Genomic DNA, 17,579 nt, shown 5'->3' on the forward strand with positions numbered 1-17,579 from the left:
AAAAAAAAAAAAAAAAAAAAAAAAAAAAAAAAAAAAAAAAAAAAAAAATATGAAGAACAAAGCCAAAGAAAACGAACCCCATTTTCAATCCCAAGGTGAGAATCTATAAGTTTCTCAATAGCATATTCCCCTGCAAACAGAGTCCAAAACTTACAGCCAAATTCATAAGAAACACAAACACAATCACGACAAAGTTTTGATCCAATATACCTACGACAATTGGCAGTAGAAAGTCACCATTGCAAGAAATTTTGAGGAACACAGTAGGGCTTCGAAAACGTCTAAAAAACCCCAGTCCAAGTAAAGGGGAATTGACTCGCGATTCAATCTGATTGAAATTCGCGTCCTCTTGAAACCTCTTCTTCCACATTCGATAGTGATAGATAGTCTCTATGAAACAAATACAGGAATCATAAACACCCACAATCGATTTCATCGCGATTTTCAGAAAAGAAACCCAGAAAGTAAAATCAAAGAACCTGAAACAAGAAACGAAGCTTCGAAGTAATCCTGATGGGAATCATCGTCACTGTGGGTGGATCTATCACGAGAAGAGTGGCAAGAAACGAGGATCGACTTGGGTCGGCGAGAGCTAACCGCATTGGGCCGCGATCGGAGAACAGAGAAGTGAAGGGAAGAGGAAGGGCGAGAAGCAGAGGGATGATCCATGGCTATGGCGGATCCGGGGAAAAGGGTACGAAGAGAGAAGTGAGGGGCTAAACCCAGCATTGTAATGGAGGAATTACAGAGAAAAATGGCGATGGAAGATGAAGAAGAAGGAGATTGAAGGAGAAAGGGGGAGAGTTTTGAAGTGGGGTTGGCCTGAAACCGCTTCTTTTTCGCTGCTACAGAGAGAGTTTGTGTTCAATCGGCTGAATCGATTGAGAGAGAGAGAGGAGAAATGGAGGAAATGAAGAACAAAGATCAAAACTCCCTCGTTAAAGGAACATGAACAAGATTACCAATTTTATGAAATAATCAATGTCTAGAATAGATTAATCAACGCTTCAAATTCCCATAATCCAAATTTTTTTCAGAGATAATCTTGTTTGCTTTTGGAGATTCAATTATGGGCTCCATCAAACTTTTAAAAGTGGTCACTTTTTAAGTTGAATTTCAAAACTTTTAATATAATACACCTATTAATCCGCATTAAACCCTCTAATTTTAGTCCAATTTTTTTTTTTGCATCTTGTTCAATAAAAAAAAAAAAAAATTAATTAAAAAAAATCTTTTTTTATTTGTTTTAATTATAAAGGTAAGAGAGTAATTTTAAGACAAATGGAAATTTAAAAATATTTTTATTAATTTAAATTAAAAATAAATTATTTTTTAGAAAATATCTATGGTGGACCTTTGTTTATTTTTAATTCTATTTTTTTAATAAAAGAGAATATTTAAAATATGTATTCAGAAGGTATCTGTCACTATCAACACATCAGCATCACCATATCCACAAATGGCCACGTCGTCCGGTACCGGGAAAACGATCGGCGTTTGTCCGCCGCCGCAACAACACTAACCTTTTTCCATGGAGATTTCCCTTTCAAGTTTTTGGCTTGAAGATTCAAATGAATGAGCTCTGCCGGCGATCTTGGCGAGCTCCGGTGTCGACAAAACCGTACTTCAGATTGCTAAGGTCTATGTTCCGGCGAGTATCATCGCGATTCATACGATTATACGAAGTTATTGGGTCATGGTGAATTGAAAGTGGGAATTGCACGGAAGATGTTCGATAGAATGCTTCAAAGAGACGTGTTCGTGTGGAACACAGTTATTCAAGGGTGTGCGAGTTTGGGTTCGTTTGCGCCCTCAACCTGTGTCACACCCACCCATTGCTACACATTTCTTTGTGTTGAAGGCGGCTATGGCGCAATGAAGAACAGTGACAAGAGGAAACTTGTTCATCGATTTTCGACTCAGATGTTGTGTGAACATTGCAAGAGATGTTTTCAACCGAAACAATGACAAAAACGTTATCGTGTGGAGTGCGATCGTGAGGTGTTATGGAATGCATGGAATTGCATATCAGGCTAAATGATCAAACTCAAGAACTAAAATGAACAAAAGATCCAAGCATGAAGATCATTATTTAAAAATTGTTCAAAATCCACTAGCATTAGAGAATGGAAGGGGACTAGAATAGTATTTAAACTTGTAAAGATACATTACAATTTAGCCTAAAAGGGGGAATAACTTTTAGAAGAGTTTCAGCTTCATCACACAAGTTACAGGTATCTTCAAATAATGACTTTCTATATGGGAAGGTACAAAACTACATGGAAAGTGTGACGCTAATTGTAAGGGAATCAATTTTTGCTTGTAATACTTTCACAACTTCTTCAAAGCAAAAAATAAACAAGCTTGCGAAAGGCTAGATGATATAATGTGTCCATTCCGAGCAACATGCCGCGGTGTGTTCGGTCGTTTATTTGCCTCTTCCCGTTCTGGAGGAGACTTGAAGACCTGACATTTACAAACTACCTACACAATCAGTTCCATTTTACACTGAAGGAAGAAATCACAAAGAATAGCACTCATTTAAATCACATACAAAAGGTTGCTATGACTTGCAATGAAGTTTAGAAAAACTATAAGAGAATCTTGGAGATTTTTCAGATCATGAGGGGGCGTTTCAAGAACCACAACAAGAACAAAAATAACTACATTACACTGTGTTATGCTGTCTCGTCATCAATTATATATATAAAACGCCAGCCGAGTCGTATGGAAACCAAAATTCATCTCCTCTGATTTTGTCGACATTAGTATTCTTCCTTCTATTTCTTTCTGACTATATAAACCTACTTCCTTCAAATTAACACTCGTCCTCAAAAAAGAGGCTTCCTAGTAGGATAATTCAACCCTACTAAAACAGTATGAACTCGGCCAATCTTTTTGACGAAATAGCTACTAAGATACAACACCCCTTTCCGAGTCCAGATTCAGAAATGATGGCGCAGGCATCAGAGAAGAGAAATCCATATAAAACATCCTGAAGATCAATTATTCAAGAAATTAAAACAGCCACATTTTTATCATCAGAGAGATCAGGGCTTCCCGAACTTTACCTTTTCCCTTCAAGAATATTTGCTATGAACCCTCATCATCGATTGCTCCTATCATCCTTTTCGCTTGTTTGTGGAGTGTACTGACTATTAGATGATGGAGAATAACCAGGAGCAGTAGGTGAGTATCCTGCACTTGGACTGCAAGGAGAATAAACAATCAGATTCTCACTAGGAGAAAAAGATGTAAATGGTTCCACTAGTAAGTTCAGTATCTCAGCTAACCTGTATTGTGGAGAACTGAGGCTGTAGTCTGGGCTGGGTCCTGTATTGTACGGACTGAAGAGAGAAGGGCAAACAATGGGTTAAGGAAATGCAAATGCAAAAACGTGTATCAGAAGAATAGATGTTACAGAGAGCCCTCTAGAAAAGGGGTAATAAAAATTTACCTGCTAGGACTGTAGGTTGGACTTGATGGAGAATATGCTGGAGAAGTAGGTGAATATGATGGTGATGTTGGGCTGAAAGGTTAAGACAAGATGACCGAACTTGTTAGATTCGAGGCATTCAGAAACAAACCGAAAAAACAAAAGCATAAATGTAAGGGAGTTTCACATTCAGGCACTTGAACGGTACCCAAGATAATTATACCAAAAATACTTTAATAATCCACTACCTGTAGTTTGGTGAGGTTGGGCTATACGGACTTGAAGGAGACATACGCGGACTACTGGGTGAGTATGCCTGTGATGGGCTGTATTTAGCTGATTGAGGATTATAACTAGGTGATGTGGGACTATAGCTAGGAGAAGTAGGACTATAGCTCGGTGATGTGGGACTATAGCCAGGGGAGGTGGGGCTATATGCTGGAGAGGTGGGGCTGTACGAAGGTGAAGTGGGACTATAAGAAGGCGATGTTGGGCTGTAAGAGGGTGATGTGGGACTATAAGAAGGCGATGTAGGGCTGTAGGAGGGCGAAGTTGGACTGTAAGACGGGGAAGTTGGGCTGTAGGCAGGAGAAGTGGGGCTGTAAGCAGGCGAAGTGGGACTGTAAGCAGGCGAAGTGGGGCTGTAGCTGGGGGAAGTGGGGCTGTAGCTTGGTGATGTGGGGCTGTAACTAGGAGAGGTGGGGCTGTAACTTGGAGAGGTGGGACTGTAACTGGGAGACGTGGGGGAATAAGATGGACTAGTAGGGGAATATGCAGGACTAGTTGGACTATAACCCGGAGAACTAGGACTGTAGGTTGGAGATGTTGGACTGTAGCCCGGAGAGGTAGGGCTGTATCCTGGAGAAGTGGGACTATAGCCAGGGGATGTGGGACTATAGCCAGGGGACGATGGACTGTAGCCCGGAGATGATGGGCTATAGCCTGGAGATGAAGTAGGAGAGAAAGCCATTCCTCCTACATAAGGTGAAAATTGAGCATCACTAATAGGTGAAAGGCGGAGATTTGGGCTCAACAAATAACTAGGAGACATCATCCCTTCATGATAAGGAGTTCCTGAGATCGGAGAACGGGAAGGTGTCATGCCAAAATCTAGACCGTCGATGTAACTAGGCAACTGCAGTTCAATAGCATTCTTCAACATCTCATCGTTGAGATACAGAGAACAACCTCCTGTTCCTATGGGGGCCAGTTGACCCAACATTATATTTTCAGTAACACCCCTCAAGTGATCAGTTTCGGCATATACCGCAGCATCAAGTAAGATATCCACAGTTTCTTCAAATGAGCATCTCATCATTGGTCCAGTATCATTTCGATTAATACCATGACGAGTAATAGCCATCAAGTGGCCACGATAAGTCATGGTGTCACAAAGGATGGCAAGATGTCGGTAATTAACATAAGATCCATCGAAGGATATAACAACACGCAATTCATCTAGGAGAGAACGTCGAACTGCTTCAATCCCAAGAACTTCAATAACTTCAATCAAATGGTTGCTTGTGGTTCTCCTCGCATCGACATCTTCATGACATATAACAGCTAAGAGATTGACACCTTCTGTATCCAACATCCACTCCATCTCCGGCTTAAAACCTTCAGACTCATCAAACTTGTTCACTTTACCACATTTAATGAAAACCTTGTTGATGTCGGGTATTCCTCGAAGAGCCATTTCTGTTAGCATATTGCTCTCAATTTTTTTCAAGAACACATCATCTTCTGCTGATTCATCAGTCAACTCTCCCTTTGGGGCTTCATCATTCATGATACGGATACGAAGTATCAGCTTCTCTGCATTATCATCATTAAATATGCAAGTCAAATCATCATCAAATTCAAGGTTGATCTTCTCGGCAATGTTTGCCATGCTAAGTTTCTTATCCACCATCATTTCACGATTCAACTCTACACGAAGCAACCATGGGGAGATTTTCTCTGGGGCAATTTCTTCATCTGGCATCTCATAGTAGGATTTCACAAAATCGATATCCTCATCAATAATGGTGCTCATGGGGTCAGGATCATACCATACTTCGGTAGCTTGCGTAACGCTCCTAAGAGTAGTATATTCCAAAGCACATTGAACGGTCTTAGCTCTCTCCTTAGTTTTATTAGCTTCGGGTTTTAGATAGACTGAAAGAGAAGGTGTTTTGATTCTCTTGGCTACATTAATGATTTCCCTCAACCTGGGAACACCAAGAGTGACATTCTTGGCACTCACACCAGCATAATGGAAGGTATTAAGAGTCATCTGAGTTGCAGGCTCTCCAATGGATTGTGCAGCAACACAGCCAATCATTTCACCAGGTGCAACGAGTGACTGAAGGAAGCGTGATTCTATTTCTCCAATAACCCACTCGAATGCTTCACGCGTAAGCCTGTATTCATCCAAAACTCTTTTGCTAGCAAAGGTGCTTCGGAGCAATATATTGAAGAAAAGGGTAGCGTTCTTCTGAGCCTCCACACTTAGAGGATCTTCACCAGGAACAACCTTCAGCCTCTCTTGAAGTTTGTCAATAGCTTCGACAATTTCCATAGGATGCATATCAGAAGCCCTTCGAAAATCGATCTTGAAAGTCTTTTGTGCATTCTGAATAAGCCTTTTGAGATTAACTGGCATTGGCCAGGAGTTTTCACCTGTAGTTGCAATTTCGGTACCCAATTGATACCTGTCCGCTTCGAGCTTTTGTACTTCAGCCTCAAACACATTGCGGAATTCTCTGATGGTTTTTAAATCTTCGACATGCTCTGGCAACATGTAATTTGGCTTCCAGTTCTCATCTTCAAACTCATACCTGAAGATCCTCTCAAATTCCTTTTTCTTCATTTTCAAAGAATCTAGTTTCTGAGATTCTATCCAAACTGCATCCATACCATCTTCACCATAAAGAAACTGAATAACATCACCCAACGAGTTTCTAACAGTCCCATCATATTTAACCATGATATCCTCCATGGCCTTCACCAGCCTCCTCTGAATGTATCCTGTTTCAGAGGTCTTGACTGCAGTATCAATAAGACCTTCCCTACCTCCCATAGCATGAAAAAAGAACTCCTGTGGTGTCAATCCTCGAAGATACGAGTTCTCAACAAAGCCACGACTTTCAGGCCCATAATCATCTTTGGTGAAATGGGGCAATGTTCGATCAATGAAACCAAATGGTATTCGCTTCCCTTCAACATTTTGCTGCCCCACACAAGCAGTCATCTGAGAGATATTGATAAAACTGCCCTTGGATCCTGCAGTAACCATAGCCTTCAGATTGTTACTCTCTGACAAACTTTTTTGTGCACTACTACCAGCATCGTCACGAGCCTTATTCAGGACCTGATTCACTTTATTTTCAAAAGAATCCATCATCGTTCGTCCAGGTTCAGGTTCTAAACTCCGTTCTTGAGCTTTCTTGATGAGGTTTTTCACTTCATTTTTAGCTGCACTAATAGTTTCATTAATTTTCTCCATGGTTGCTGCATCAGCAATTGTATCCCCGATTCCAATGCTAAAAGCATTCTGTAAGAGCCAGTAATTAACAAGCCATTGAGTATGACCCAGAAATTTTCGTGCTGCATCTGGACCAACCTCCTCCCTGAAAACATTAAGATGATTAGAAACGGGACAAAAAAATGAACGTTACACAAAACAGAAGGCAACTTCTCTACAAACAACAAAGAAGAGAAGGGAATCGGAGGCCTTACAAAAGCCGGTTTGGAAAGTTTTGGAAAAGCAGTTCCCAGAGAGTTAAATGGAAAATAAAATATAGACAAAGTGTTTTAGTATAATAAATAAATTTTAAAAGAAAAAATATGTGAATTTAAAAATTGAGCTACAGTTTTATAAAAATGATAATAAAAGGCATTTGTCAATTTTTTTTAGAAGATTATTAAGATCCTTAATTTAGTCAACCCAAACGGAAGAACGTGATTTTTGAAACGCCAACCTCCATCCCTAAGTGGCATACCTTCTGAAAGCTGCAACCCAAAAGCAGAACTTTTTTTCTTTTTTTAATGGGATGAAGACATATCTAATTAGTCAAACAAGTCAGAACAGATCTTTTTAAAAAATGAACATAGCAACTACCATGACTTTAAAAATGAGTGCAAATACATTTTAAGAGATGATAATGGTGATGATTACAGACCACATCCTTGTGAAAAGCAGGCATATCACTACTGCTAATGCTTACCAAATAACATGTATAAGACTTCCATTTGATGATCCGAGCGCCTTCTTGCAAAGAGTTCCAGTAAGTAGTTCCCCCTTCTCAATCCTAACAAAAGTATCCCCAGGAGTTATGAACCCAGTTTCTGACTCAGAATGCCAAGCAGAAGTTCTCGTGAGATTAATCTGCTTTGGTATAATAAGATTAAAAACTTGTTTTCCAGTCCAAAGAGGTTGTGGCTTTAAAATTGTTGGGGCAGGAATTTTCCCGTCAAAATCTTCCCACCACATCAAGATATTCATGAAAACATCCTGCAAATTTATTGACGCAATTTCATAATCCCAACTTACAACAGAAAAATATGTTTGAAGACTATAAGCACAAGAGATAACAAACATATTACTCTCACCTTCGTTATAAAGGTGTCCCTTTTTGTAATTTTACGGCATCCTAACAAAGAATCTTGCACTATACCCATTACAGGACGGTTTGCTTGAGGTGACACAATGCATTTGGGAACCATCATGAGCTCCAATACTTCTGCCCTTGTCTCAAATGACTGAGGAACATGCATATTCATTTCGTCACCGTCAAAATCAGCATTGTAAGGTGACGTCACAGATAAATTTAGACGGAAAGTAGAGTACGGCATAATCTTGATTCTGTGTCCCATAATAGACATTTTATGGAGACTAGGCTGACGATTAAAAAGTACAAAGTCACCATCGTTCAAATGACGCTCCACCTATGATCACAGCAGCAAATAATCAGGTAGGAGTTATAAAATGCCTAAAATTATTAGATTTCATGCATGATTAGAAAATCTTGCCTTGTACCCAAGCTCCAAATGATGATCACTACTTTTTTTAAGATATCTAAGATCAAGCCTCTGCCCATCATCCCGTATGATGTACTTGGCACCAGTTTTACCAGGTGGAGGGTGGGGACCATATTCAACAAGTTCCTTCAACCTGATGTTGAAAAGAGAAACAAAGAGCAAACAATAAATATTGTGAAAGGGAAAGAATCAAAAAGCGAGCAATGATTTCAAAAACATGGACCTTTCTATGTTATATGGTGTCACGGTCTCGGGATATGTAAGGTTCAAAGCAATACTCCACGGTACTCCCAGTTCATCAATATTAATTGTTGGATCAGGTGTTATAACGGTTCGTGCTGAAAAATCTACACGCTTCCCCATCAAGTTTCCTCTTATCCGACCTTCCTTTGCCTTGAGCCTACTACAAATAGATTTAATGGGCCTCCCAGACCTCTGTGTAGCCTATATTAAAGCAGCACACTAATGTAAAAAAAAATAAATAGTTCGAAAAAAAACATGATCTAGCTTAAAAAGAGACAATACCCTGGGTAGTCCCGGTAATTCATTATCAAAGTACGTGGCTATATGAAACTGCAATAGTTGTGCGAACTCTGAAATGATATGTGCAGGAGAACCATTTCTCTCTTGTCTCCTGAGGTTTTCATTGTGCCTTATAATCATAGCCAACTGATGAGTTAGATCGTCCTGCAGTAAGAGATATCATATTAAAATTGTCTCTAACATTGTCAAAAGAATCGTAACACTATCTCAGAAACTAACTAGAAAAGTAAAATGAATTTTATTGGGAAGCAGTAAACAAATAAGAAACAATTAGACATCAGAAAACAAAAGCAGAGCAGACATACCTCACTTCTAGATGAGGTGTCCATCATAACCGATGGTCTCACAGGAGGTGGAGGAATTGGAAGGACTTGCAGAATCATCCAGTCAGGCCGGGCATACTTCGGATTTAGGCCCAAGAGTTTGCAATCCTCATCGCTTATTCTTTTCAGAACACCAAGAACCTACAAGAATACATCAAACTATAACCTCATGGAAGAGATACGCACAAAATTAATTACAAAAAATAATGTTAATTGGGATTGAAAATGGTCACCCTTTCAGCACTAAGTGTCTGTTTTCTTTCCACAGGTTCAGGTAGCTGCTCCTGATCATCATTTTTCTTCCTTTGAGCCTTGTACTCTGCAACCATTTTCATACCATCAATTGAGATCTTAGGCTGCTGAGCACCACAGCCACCCCGAGCCTTTTTGACCGGTTGATCTGGGTCTTGACCTTGGACATCAATTTCATCTCCACCTTCACACTTGGTTTTATTCTTGCAGGCATCCAAAATCTTTCTTAGCTTGTTCTTGGGATTCTTTATCCGCATTGCTTGCTTAAACTTGGGGTCGTCCTGAAAGATGATAAATGAATTTGCTGAGGGAAATCGACTATTTCCATATAAAGGCTAGAATAACTCAATAAGATAATGATCACCTATACCCAAATTCGCATTATCCCAACATCAAAAGATATATCCCAATTATCTTTTCCACTTTACTCTTAAAAATTGTAACAAACTAATTACATGGTCTAACACCATAAGAGTCCTAGCCAATGTAATCCTATGCAGTCTTCTGGAATCCTTCATAATGTGTGCCGTGAATTTCTAATTTGCTGAAGAATAGAATAAAAGAAAACAAATCCAGAAAGCATCAAATATAGTATTAAGAATTAACCTCGTCAACGAGAATCTTTGAGCAATTGAAGCAAACAGAACGCATGATGGTGAGAACGGTCTTCATAAATCCAATATGAAACATTGGCTTAGCAAGCTCAAGGTGCCCAAAGTGCCCAGGGCACTCAGCCATATTTGCAGTGCAAGTTTCACACTTCAATTTTCTATCAATTGTACCAAGTCGCGGGTCACTCAAACCGGCTACTTTTGGCTTACCCCTCTCCGTAGTTTCACCATGCTCAATCTGCACCACGGACATTTGCCTCTGCAATCCAAAGAATATGGTTTTAGATACCGAAGGGTAGTTGCTCAAAAATTTTCATTTTTTATTTCTCATGGCCTCTTTCCTTTCTCAGGAAACATATGCATTTTGAAGCAGATTCTATTTCCCACTTCTCATTTAAAGAAACATTGACATACAAAAAGAATCTAGCTTCTCATGTCCTATTTCCAATTATTCAAAAACAAAAACAATTACACATAATAATTTTGAACTTTTACTTCCAAAAGTAAAATCTCATTTAAAATTTGAGAGAAGAAACCAAATATGACTACCTAAAGCAATGCGTTTCAATGAATAAGAGACCAGAACTAATAGACGAGAAAAGAACATTGCCAAGGTCCCCAACTAATCAAATGGAAAACCGTGGAAGTCTAACCAAAAATCCATCTCTATATCCAATTAATCAAAAACAAGCAGAACGAGCTGCAAAAACCAAACTGAGCCACTTCCTAAAGTAGAACCAGTTCATACATATGTAAAGCATTCCTCACCCCCGAACGACCCCTCACATTAAAACAGAATCAAACAAAAACAAAAAAACAAAAAAAAAAACAAAAAACAAAAAAAAAATTGAGGCGATGTGAAGAGAATTACAATCTCGTCGGGACCAAGAATGCCAAACTGAACCATTTGGACTTTGGCAACCTCTGCCGGGGAGTAAGGGAATCGCAAATCCATGGCGATCGAAGTGCAGAAAGGAAGCCCTAGAGAAAGTTGAAGAGATCAAAAGCGAAATTTGGGCTTGTTCAGATGGAATTATTTGGATTCGAACTTCGAATTTCAGAAGAGTTTTCAGTTTGTTTTCCTTTTGGTTCTTTGCTGCTACTCAAAAAGAGATCGACGGCAATTTCTCTCCCCCAAACCCTCTTGGAAGAGAGCCTCAAATCAACCGAGACTCGATGCCCTAGAGACCTATTTATAGACGAACAGGTCCTTTGGGCGGCCCACCAAATTACTATTTTGACCTTTATCTTTTTATCTTTTTATCTTTTTTTTTCATTAATTTATTAAATATTTGAATTGTGAATTTGTTTAAATTCTATCTTGTTCAACATTATTTCTTTTTTAAAAAATTTTGAATTTATGGTAAATAATAAATAATTTAATTCATCTAAAACAATCTTAAATTATTTTAAAAATAAACAAAAAATTTTAATACATCTAATTCACTCCACTTCCTACCAAATATTATTCTATCAAATAAATATTTTGTCGTTCAAAAAAATATATTTGAATTAATTAAATATATAAATCTATTTAGATTGTCGAAACTGGAGAAAAAGATTACGAGGAAATTTAAATAAAGGATATTTTAAAAATAAATAAAAATTAAATAAAATTATATTATATTCAAAAATTTTAAACAAAATTTATATATTATATTCAAATTTTTATTAAGTTTTATGGGTTCGAAGATCGTTTAATGTCTTTTTTTTTTTTAATTATATATTTTTTTTTAATATATATATATATATATATATTACAGCTAAGAAAACGACGACGACGACTTTGTTATTTGCAGTCAAAAAAAGTCAACGATTTTGTATGAGGAACCTTCATTCAATCTTCGTTTCAAACTTGGGGCATACGATGTAGTGATCAGATTTTTAAATCCTGTTACATACAGCCCAAAATCTCTGACGAATCCTCTGAATTTCTCGTCAACAATGGCTTCCATCTATTGTTGTGCAGAATGCGGAGCAAATCTGAATCTGAATTCCAGTCATCTCTTCCCGCCGGATTTCTATTTCGAGGCCGGAAACAAGGGCACGCTTTCGTTTTCCTTGATCGACTCCACCAAGTTCAGGCTCGAGAAAGAGGACAAGCTCCGGCCATTCTTCGAGACCGTCAACTATTGGGGAATCCAGCGGAATCGCACCAAGATCAAGTGCAATTCATGTGCGCGTCTCGTCGGCTATGTTTACGACGATGGGCCTCCTCTCACCGATAGTCCTGGTCAGTACCACTTCGGACCTAGCCAGGTTATTCCCCGAGCTCCTAGATACAGATTCAAGATCAAGGAGCTTCGGATTTCCTCTGAGAGTTGAAATATATTGATTATCGCGCATTAGGGTTTGAAAAGTTCTATGAATTTGTGTCTGTTTTTTCAACTTTTATATAGATCATAGATGGTTGTTTCTGCCCTGGGATCTGTGAATATTGTTTGCATCATCAATACACCATACTGTACAAATAAGTTGGAACTTCAATCGAATGCTTGTGAAATATTCTCGTTTACTATTGCAGCAATCTGTTCATTCTTTATCTCCATGTTCATCTTTTTAGTAATCCAAAAAAGCTTTGCTTAGGAAACATGTCTTTTATTCTCTCATCCTGTAGTTATCTATAATCTCTGATAAAAAGAAGTCTGATTAGCATGGCTTAAGCAAGTAAAAGCAGCTAAATGCATGGCATCCAGCCCAGTGGCTGCTGAAATAGTTGGACTAACTCCTAGTTTAAGCCCTGCTAGGCAAAAAGAATGCAATTCAAGTGAAAGGGGAGGGTTGTCCTTATATTTTCTGGACACTGGAAAGGGGAAGGCATTGACAGGGTTGTCACTTGTCTTCTTCCATTCCATCAACCCTTTGAATCCTTTGACATACACATGAGCTGGAATACAAAAGGAAATTTTCTTCATATCTTGGATGCTTATATCTCTATTGTAGAAACGTGGAGATCCTGATTGTTATCATGCACAATAAGAAGAGAAATGCCCTCCACAAAGTATCTCCAACATTCGGATAATTTGACCATCTATGTTGGCCTTGTTAATGACCCAGTTTTGTGTGCTGAACTAATTTCTTATCACATAGTGTAAGGAACAAAATACGTGAGTTGTTAATTTAGACCATCTAAACCTTATCGTGTCAGCTAAGAGCATAGGCAACCACCAGGGTGTTAAGGATATTTAGCCTTCCATTATGGTTTACCATAGGTACCATATTTGACCTTTTATTATAGGCAAATATCTTGTATCCATTTAGTGCTCTTTCCATTTCCTTTGTAATTTATTTGCTGATTATAAATAGAGAACTTCATCACCATTTAGGTGTGATGGTGATGGTTTTAGCAAATATCCTCACAAGAGAGGAGAGTCAGATAATTGACCCTCGTCAAAGAATGTACACGACCCTTTAAGTTCCTGTTTCTGGATCGAACGGCCGCTGCTACCATATCTGCTAGTGTACAATATTAGCAATTCGATTGCTTACCTGAGCTAGAGAGGCCAAAGGGTACAAATGGGACCAACTAAACTTTTCAAAGCAATCATATCCAACAGTACTGAACCCCAGCTGATCTAAATACATCGGCAATCCACTTCAGAAATCCAATTCTTGACTGGAGAAATATAATCATTCGTACAACAAGGCAAACCAGAAAAAGAGAGAAAAACTCGAGCATTTGGGGAGTTTGATAGTGAGCACCTCTGTTCAAAGTATTTGGTTACTACTCTTGAAACTGGAGCAAGACTGGTCTTTATCCAAGGCTTAACCTGTACAGAAGGCCGAATATCTCGGGTACGTTTGGGAATATGTTTAATTAAACGTTTCATTTTGGTTTCCATTGTCTTACTGAAATAAATTATTGATGCAGGCAACACAAGGAGGTAGAAACGAGGGAAAATGTTGCACACCTCTAAACCAAGCTCACAAGCTTTCTTAGCAACCAAAGCAGCTCCAAGCATTGTGCTAGGATTGGAGGTCCAGCTTAAGAAAAATCAGGTTCCTTTTTCTTTCTCCCTTTATGATTAACTAGAAGGGCTAATGATTTTGAAGAGCCGACAATGAAGTAAGAATATGAGGATACATAGATCTCTACATATTTTCAAACCTTCCACATCGGTTGGGGAGGAGAACAAAGCATTTTTTATAAGGGCGTGGAAATCTCTCCCTAGCAGACACGTTTTAAAACCTTGAGGGGAAATCTGAAAGGGAAAGCCCAAAGAGGACAATATCTGCTAGCGGTGGGCTTAGACGGTTACAAGGTACTTGTGAGATCCCACATTGGTCGGGGAGGAGAATGAGGCATTCTTTATAAAGATGTGGAAACCTCCCCCTAGCAGACGCGTTTTAAAAATCTTGAGGGGAAGTTCGAAAGGGAAAGCCCAAAGAGGACAATATCTGCTAGCGGTGGGCTTGGACTATTACAAATGGTAATTATGAGATCCCACATTGGTCGGGGAGGAGAAGAAGCATTTTATATAAGGATGTGGAAGCCTCCCCTAGTATACGAGTTTTAAAATCTTGAGGGGAAGTCCGAAAGGGAAAGTCCAAAGAGGACAATATCTGCTAGCGGTGGGCTTAGGTCGTTAGAAATGGTAATTGTGAGATCCCACATTAGTCAAGGAGGAGAAGGAAGCATTCTTTATAAGGATGTGGAAGTCTCCCCCTAATAGACGCATTTTAAAAATCTTGAGGGAAAGTCCAAAAGGGAAAGCTCAGAGAGGACAATATCTGCTAGCGGTAGGCTTAGGATGTTACAAATGGTAATTGTGAGATCTCACATTGGTCGGGGAGGAGAACGAAGCATTCTTTATAAGGGTGTGAAAACCTCTCCCTAGTAGACGCGTTTTAAAAACCTTGAGGGGAAGCTCGAAAGAAAAAGTTCAAAGAGGATAATATCTACTAGCGGTGAACTTGGGTCATTACACTCTCCATGTTTTCATTGCATTTGAGTTAACAAATTGTTCGGTTTGTTATCTACTTTTGTTTCAAAAGTACAAAGTAAAAAAAGGGTAAAAGCGAGTAAACGACACCTTATTTATTTATTTTGAGGGGTGGTTGAAGTATTTGTTCATAATTGCCCCAACCCAACTACCTATTCATGTGAGCCATCACTTATAAAACATATGTTTAGAATTGCTTCATCAACCTACCCAAAATTTGTCATTAATGTTCAAAAAGTGGCTTACATCTAAGAAGAGGATCTTCAAACTGTGCCATCGTGTGTACCCTATCATTGTAAGAACAATTCAACTCTCTTAGTCCCTTTCTTCGACTTTTAATAGAAAATTACAAAAACTAAATTCTAATTTCCGGTGAATGTTAATCGATTACGCCATAGAATAAATACAAGATTGCATATAAGGCAAGAATTATCTATACCACCAACTCCCGAGCCAACAACACTGTGAAATCCCACATTGGTTGGAGAGGAGAACGAAACATTTTTTACAAGTGTGTGGAAGCCTCTCCATAGTAAATACATTTTAAAATTGTGAGGCTGATAGCATTACTTAATAGGTCAAAACAGACAATATTTGCTAACAGTGCTTGGGTTTTTACAAATGGTATTAGAGCTAGACACCTGAGAGCGTGTTAGCAAAGGCACTGGTCCCCAAGAGGGTAGATTGTGAGATTTCACATTGATTAGAAAGGAGAACGAAGCATTCCTTATAAGGATGTGGAAACCTCTCCCTAGTAGACGCGTTTTAAAACCGTGAGGCTGTCAGTATTACGTAACAAGCCAAAGTGAACAATATTTGTTAGTGGTGAGCTTGGGATGTTACAAACCCACCCATCCGTCACGATGGTGTGTGAATTAGTCCCAATAACACCATGCCCAAACAACCTCCTAATCACACCTTCATTAGGGGTATTCATTGATTGGATTTAGTTGGATCAAAAATTTTCTCAACTTTACCCCGTGATTGGATATAACCAATTCGATGAAACATGAATCAACCCAACTTAAAAGGATTTGCTAGCTCAACAAATGTATCTCACTCAATCTGAGTGTGATTTTCTAATTTGTCGGGTTTTTTGAACACTCCTATTCTTAAAATCGAGGTACTGTAGTTTGTGATGGACTATTCCTGACCAGGAGGAACAATGAGCATGTTGTGGATTTTTTTTTTTTTTTTTTTTCACAGCCTTTTCTGATCTTGCCGTGTCAACCTCTACTGAATGGTGAATCACCAGATCTGCAGGAACCTACATTAACCAAGGACAAGTAATTAGAGAGACTCTTAGGCGAGATTTGAACTTCTAACCTTTTGGCTGAATTATGTTTAGATTGGTCACTCACCTATAGATTAATCTTGTTGGAGTCACGACCAAGGTTATTAACGGTATCCCTCATACAAGCAAGGTTACTGCTAAATCATGTGTTTCCACCGAGGTTTATTTGGAATGACTTTTCAAGTGCTTAAAAAGTCATTCCAAACGAACCCTAAGTTATAGTTATAACAAATTCACGTATCACACACCTCTAAAGAGTTATCTCATTAGGACTGCAGTTTTAACTTAGATCCATATGGAAGTGTTTGAGATCATTTTTAAACCAATTAATTACTTCTACTCTATGAGTTCTTCTTTTCTGACGTAGAGGTGAGTTGTAGTTTTAGTCGTATCGTTATGGTACTCATTGTTAGCTGTGTCGTCATCATTTAAAAATGAAGTGAAATATATTTATATTAAACGGAGCAAGAAGGGGATGGAAAATATAATCTCGTTTATGACCCTATTCATCTCACAGAAAAATAATGTCCGCTCTCTCTCCTATTTTATGTCTAACCAGGAATCCCATCTCGGTTTTGGTAGATCTCTGCTGTTTTGGTAGATCTCTGCGGGTAAAATGTTTATAATTAATTGAATACAAATAAAAATACCTTTTTAACATAATTTATAAAAAATAATAATAATAATAAATAAACAAATAAACTTAATCATAGAGGGAAATTTACATTACACTCTTAATTTAAGTTTAAAATTGAAACACCTCGGGAAAGAAATTAGAAATTTAGAATAAAAATCGACATAAATTTAAGGATAAAAACGAATTTAAGTAACTATTTTGAAATTTTGATTCGTTTGACATTTTGGCCGTGGTATTTTATTTTATTTTAAGTTCATTAAATAAAAATTAACAAAATCAACGAGTATTAAATAAATAATAAATAACTATCAATTTTGGTCATCGTTTTTGCCATGTGAACGTAGAGGCTTAAACAACCTTATATCCTCCATTCATCACGAATCTTTGGTTCAACTTGAGATGACTTTTCAAGTGGTTACAATAGAGTTTTGAGTTCTTAGTTGAAACGTTGTCTCAAACATGTCCTTCGTTTTCAACTCATCACTTTTAAAATAGTCATAAGCCCTCACAATAATTCA

The 17,579-nt window shown here is 38.3% G+C and overlaps 3 protein-coding genes across 5 annotated transcripts in view; 1 reads left to right on the forward strand and 2 right to left on the reverse strand.

Annotated features, from left to right (window-relative positions):
• LOC111431208 (bifunctional nuclease 2-like) overlaps positions 1-1,070 on the reverse strand; it is a 3,879-nt gene extending 2,809 nt beyond the window's left edge. For 2 of the 3 annotated variants that reach the window (XR_002708453.1, XM_023067785.1), the window contains exons 1-3: positions 480-1,070; positions 211-390; positions 78-130 (exon numbers count right to left, since the gene is read on the reverse strand). Coding sequence is in view for 2 of the 3 variants with exons in the window: in XM_023067785.1 (XP_022923553.1) it covers positions 78-130; positions 211-390; positions 480-729 (483 nt within the window). In the remaining variant the exon portion in view is untranslated. The remainder of the gene's footprint in view (positions 1-77; positions 131-210; positions 391-479) is intronic. The other variant, XM_023067783.1, reaches the window with a different exon arrangement.
• Positions 1,071-2,074: 1,004 nt separating this feature from the next.
• LOC111431207 (DNA-directed RNA polymerase II subunit 1-like) lies at positions 2,075-11,337 on the reverse strand. The gene is made up of 14 exons (XM_023067782.1): positions 11,059-11,337; positions 10,183-10,446; positions 9,558-9,857; positions 9,307-9,465; positions 8,984-9,145; positions 8,682-8,902; positions 8,450-8,591; positions 8,030-8,365; positions 7,645-7,931; positions 3,685-7,047; positions 3,458-3,529; positions 3,294-3,347; positions 3,072-3,209; positions 2,075-2,466 (listed from the first exon to the last, which is right to left on the reverse strand). Exons 1-13 carry the CDS (start codon positions 11,140-11,142, stop codon positions 3,107-3,109), a joined length of 5,547 nt encoding a protein of 1,848 aa, XP_022923550.1. The 5' UTR covers positions 11,143-11,337; the 3' UTR covers positions 2,075-2,466; positions 3,072-3,106.
• A 637-nt stretch (positions 11,338-11,974) lies between these two features.
• On the forward strand, positions 11,975-12,710 carry LOC111431209. Its single transcript, XM_023067786.1, has one exon. The coding sequence runs from the start codon at positions 12,132-12,134 to the stop codon at positions 12,510-12,512; it is 381 nt and encodes a 126-aa protein (XP_022923554.1). The 5' UTR covers positions 11,975-12,131; the 3' UTR covers positions 12,513-12,710.
• The last annotated feature ends 4,869 nt before the right edge of the window (positions 12,711-17,579 follow it).

The sequence above is a fragment of the Cucurbita moschata genome, unplaced genomic scaffold, assembly GCF_002738365.1.
Source record: "Cucurbita moschata cultivar Rifu unplaced genomic scaffold, Cmos_1.0 Cmo_Scf00035, whole genome shotgun sequence".
NCBI classification, from domain to species: Eukaryota; Viridiplantae; Streptophyta; class Magnoliopsida; order Cucurbitales; family Cucurbitaceae; genus Cucurbita; species Cucurbita moschata.

Excerpts from the sequence above, each read along its gene's own strand:
- LOC111431207 (XM_023067782.1), bottom strand. The coding sequence starts at position 11,142 with ATGGATTTGCGATTCCCTTACTCCCCGGCAGAGGTTGCCAAAGTCCAA. Across the intron at positions 7,932-8,029 it reads GGGACACCTTTATAACGAAG|GATGTTTTCATGAATATCTT; the intron begins GTGAGAGTAATA and ends ATAAATTTGCAG. Across the intron at positions 3,348-3,457 it reads CCAACCTACAGTCCTAGCAG|TCCGTACAATACAGGACCCA; the intron begins GTAAATTTTTAT and ends TTCTCTCTTCAG.
- LOC111431209 (XM_023067786.1), top strand. The coding sequence starts at position 12,132 with ATGGCTTCCATCTATTGTTGTGCAGAATGCGGAGCAAATCTGAATCTG.